Genomic DNA, 3,536 nt, shown 5'->3' on the forward strand with positions numbered 1-3,536 from the left:
TCAAATTAAAGATAGACAGTCAACATTCAATAGCTGCATTACTTTTGTTTATGGAATGCATACTATAGCATACATGAAGGCCTTATGGGATCATCTGATATAGATTAATACAACGACCAATGAACCTTGGCTCATCATTGGAGAGTTTAATAGTATACTACATATGGATGACAGGATTAATGGTATACCAGTACACCAATCCGAGATTGCAGACTTTCAGCAATGTGTGCAAGATATTGGTGTAGGGCAACTCACAAAAAAGGGAAGCCAATACTCCTAGAGAAACAAAATAGAAGCATGTGAGAGAATATACAGTCACATAAACTGGTATTTGGGAATGCAGACTGGTTCAGCTATTACAATGACATTGAGGCTAACTACATGGTGCCAGAGACCTCAAATTAGACCGTATAATGCTTAACACAGAAACGAAAAGAACAAAAGAAAAAAGTCCTTATAGACTACTCAATGTCCTACTGAAACAGGAAGGATACAAAGAAGCAGTTGCAAGCACCTGGGCACGGGACATATAGGGATATACTATGTTTACTATATGGAGGAAGCTGAAGCTAATAGAGGAAGCCACCAAAGCTATGCATAAAGATATGTCATTTATAGATCTCAAGCTAACAAAACTCAAGGAACAACTGAAGCATACAAAGGAAGCACTGAATGGGGACTGTATTAATCCACAATTGATTGACGAGGAAAAGCTACAACTCATTAAATTAGGAAAATGGGAGAGAGTATAAGAGCATGTCTTCAGACAAAACTCCAGGGCCACATGGATTGCATATGGAAACTCAAATTCTAAGTATTCCCATTCATACTTGAAAGCTAGACAGGCAAGGAACAAAATATCATCTATCTACAATGAAGCCAACATGAGACTAATAGACCCACCTTTCATACAAAAGGAATTCTTGGGGTTCTTTCAAAAATTGTTTGGGGAAGCAACTCTAGTTTTGCCTGGACATGATATGAGTATAGGTAGAAAACTGGCCCCTAACCTAACACTAGGCCTTCACCAACAACAGATGCTTCTACCAGTAACTAGAGAGAAGATCATACAGGTTATAGAAGACCTACCTCTGGAAAAAGCACCCGGTATAGATGGATACTCAACTGAGTTCTTCAAGGAGTTCAGGCCACTTATTGGAGAAGAAGGAATCAATGCAGTGCAAGAATTTTTTATAACTGGGAAACTACTAAAAGAAGTAAATGGTACTACTATTACACTGGTACCAAAGACTTCAAATACATGCTTTGTCAAGGAATATAGACCAATTGTTGTTATACAACCCTCTACAAAATAATGGGAAAGATCTTGACAGGAAGACCGAAACTAGTAGTAGATCAAATAGTAGGGGAACTACAGAAAGGGTATTCTCAAAAATCATCATCTCCCAGATGCTTGATCAAAGTGGATATTAGGAAAACATATGATTCTGTAGAATGGAGTTTCCTAGAAGGATTATTCTTAGAGTTTGGGTTTCCTACTAGACTGGCCAAGCTCACTATGGAGTGTGTAAGTACTGTAAGGTATTCCCTGCTAATCAATGGAGGGTTGACTCCCAGATTTGATGCAAAGAAGGGTCTGAGGCAAGGTGATCCTATGTCACCTAATCTCCTTGTGTTATTAATGGAGAACCTAAATAGAGCTTTGAAGCAGTTGAAGCTAAATCCAGACTTCAATAATCATCCAAAGTGCGTAAAAAAAGAGATTGTGCATATCAGCTTTGCAGATGACCTGTTGATGTGCTACAGGGCAGATCTTATCTCAATACAACTCAAGATGAAATACTTTGGCAAGTTCTCTGAAGCATCAAGCCTCAAAGACAACATGGAAAAAAGTTCAATCTACTTGGTAGGGGTCTCTACTCATGTAAAGGAGTAAATTCTATCACATTACCACTTTACACTAGGCACTCTCCCTTTCAAATACTTAGGAGTACCCTTATCCATAAGAAAACTTACTATAAGTGAATGTTTGCCCCTAGTCGATAAGATAGTGGCCAGAGTTAAAAGCTGGACCTCCAGATTGTACTCTTTAACATGCAAACCTACTGGGCACAAGTGTTTTTGCTTCCCAAAAAGGTTCTGAACATGGTGACAATAGTATGTAGGAACTTCTTGTGGCATGGGACTAAAGACTATAGCAGGAGAAATCTTGTTGCATGGGATACAGTTTGCCAGACCAAGTCTACAGGAGGTTTGAATGTAATAAACCTATTCTTGTGGAACAAAGCAGCTATAAGCAAGCTACTATGAGCCATAACTCAGAAGAAAGAAAAGTTGTAGGTACTGTGGGTGCATACACATTATATAATGAACAAGGATCTAGATAACATACCTACTCAAGAACAAGCCTCATGGGTCGTAAGGAAAGTATTTGATGCTCGGAATTGGTTAACAACTGGAGTTGTAGAGTTAAATTCAAATGTCTCTAATAAAAGATTTATAATAAAGAAAGCATATACCTGATAAGTTGGTATTTTACCAACTTATCTTGTCTTTAAACCTATACTTTTGCTATGTTTGAGTGATAAAATTATGTATTTAATGTCTTTTACTTCTATTTTTACAGGTTGTATGTGATTTAGAGGTAATGGTGAAGAAACCAAGCAAAAGCAAGTCAAAAAGGAGCTAAAATGGACAATGAAAAACTGCTCAGTGGTTTACTCTTTGCGAACGCGAAGGTACCACGCGAACGCGAAGCAGCAGGCAGCTAGACCTTCGCGAACGCGAAGTACACAATGTGAACGCGTAGTTGCAGAACATGAAGCTTCGCGAACACGAAGCTGTGAACGCAAATACGATGACTGAGGAAAGTAAGCCTTCGCGAACGCGGAGGCTTGACCGCGAACGCGATGAAGAAACTGGGCGTGAAAACTGGGCAGTTCTGGAATTTCACATTTTTTTACCCCAAACCCTTTAATACCCGAATCAGCTCATTTGTAAGAGATCTTTGGCATATCTTTGGCTTATTTTCAGTTCTTAGACTTAAAGAAGAACAAGTATTGAAGCTAGGGTTTTGCACACACACTTGGGTCTTGAAGATTTCACGCTTGTGGTTAAGGATTTCTTACCTATTTATGTTTATTTCTTCCTTTCCTTGCTTTGTATTGAATATTTAAGTGTGTAGTATTTATTTCCAACACTTGAATCTTGTTTATGGAAATACTCATATTTAAAGTGTGGATTAAATACCTTGTTGTGCTTATGTATTGAATGATTTTTATTTATTTATGAAGTGAGTTGTTGTTACTTTAATTATTCTTGTTCTTTAATGTTTCCAAAGGGATTAGCTAACCCTAGGACTCGCCCATTAACTCCGAATTAATTTTGGAAAAGATAATTTGGGGTTGGGAAAGATTAATTAACAAGAACTTGAGGCGTTAACCCTCGTTTATAGATTCTACCTAGGGATAGGATTGAACTACTTGTAGCCATATCCGGGAGTACTTAATCTCTTAATTGTTCTAGGGATAATTCAATTAGGAAGTCTTTTTAGTCTTCGGAAGAAGCTAATTAAG

General features: G+C 37.9%; 1 protein-coding gene across 1 annotated transcript; it reads left to right on the forward strand.

Annotated features, from left to right (window-relative positions):
- Positions 1-1,315: 1,315 nt before the first annotated feature.
- Positions 1,316-2,826, forward strand: LOC109220425. The gene is made up of 2 exons (XM_019384898.1): positions 1,316-1,893; positions 2,700-2,826. Exons 1-2 carry the CDS (start codon positions 1,316-1,318, stop codon positions 2,824-2,826), a joined length of 705 nt encoding a protein of 234 aa, XP_019240443.1.
- Positions 2,827-3,536: the final 710 nt, after the last annotated feature.

The sequence above is a fragment of the Nicotiana attenuata genome, unplaced genomic scaffold (assembly GCF_001879085.1).
Source record: "Nicotiana attenuata strain UT unplaced genomic scaffold, NIATTr2, whole genome shotgun sequence".
Classification (NCBI taxonomy): domain Eukaryota; kingdom Viridiplantae; phylum Streptophyta; class Magnoliopsida; order Solanales; family Solanaceae; genus Nicotiana; species Nicotiana attenuata.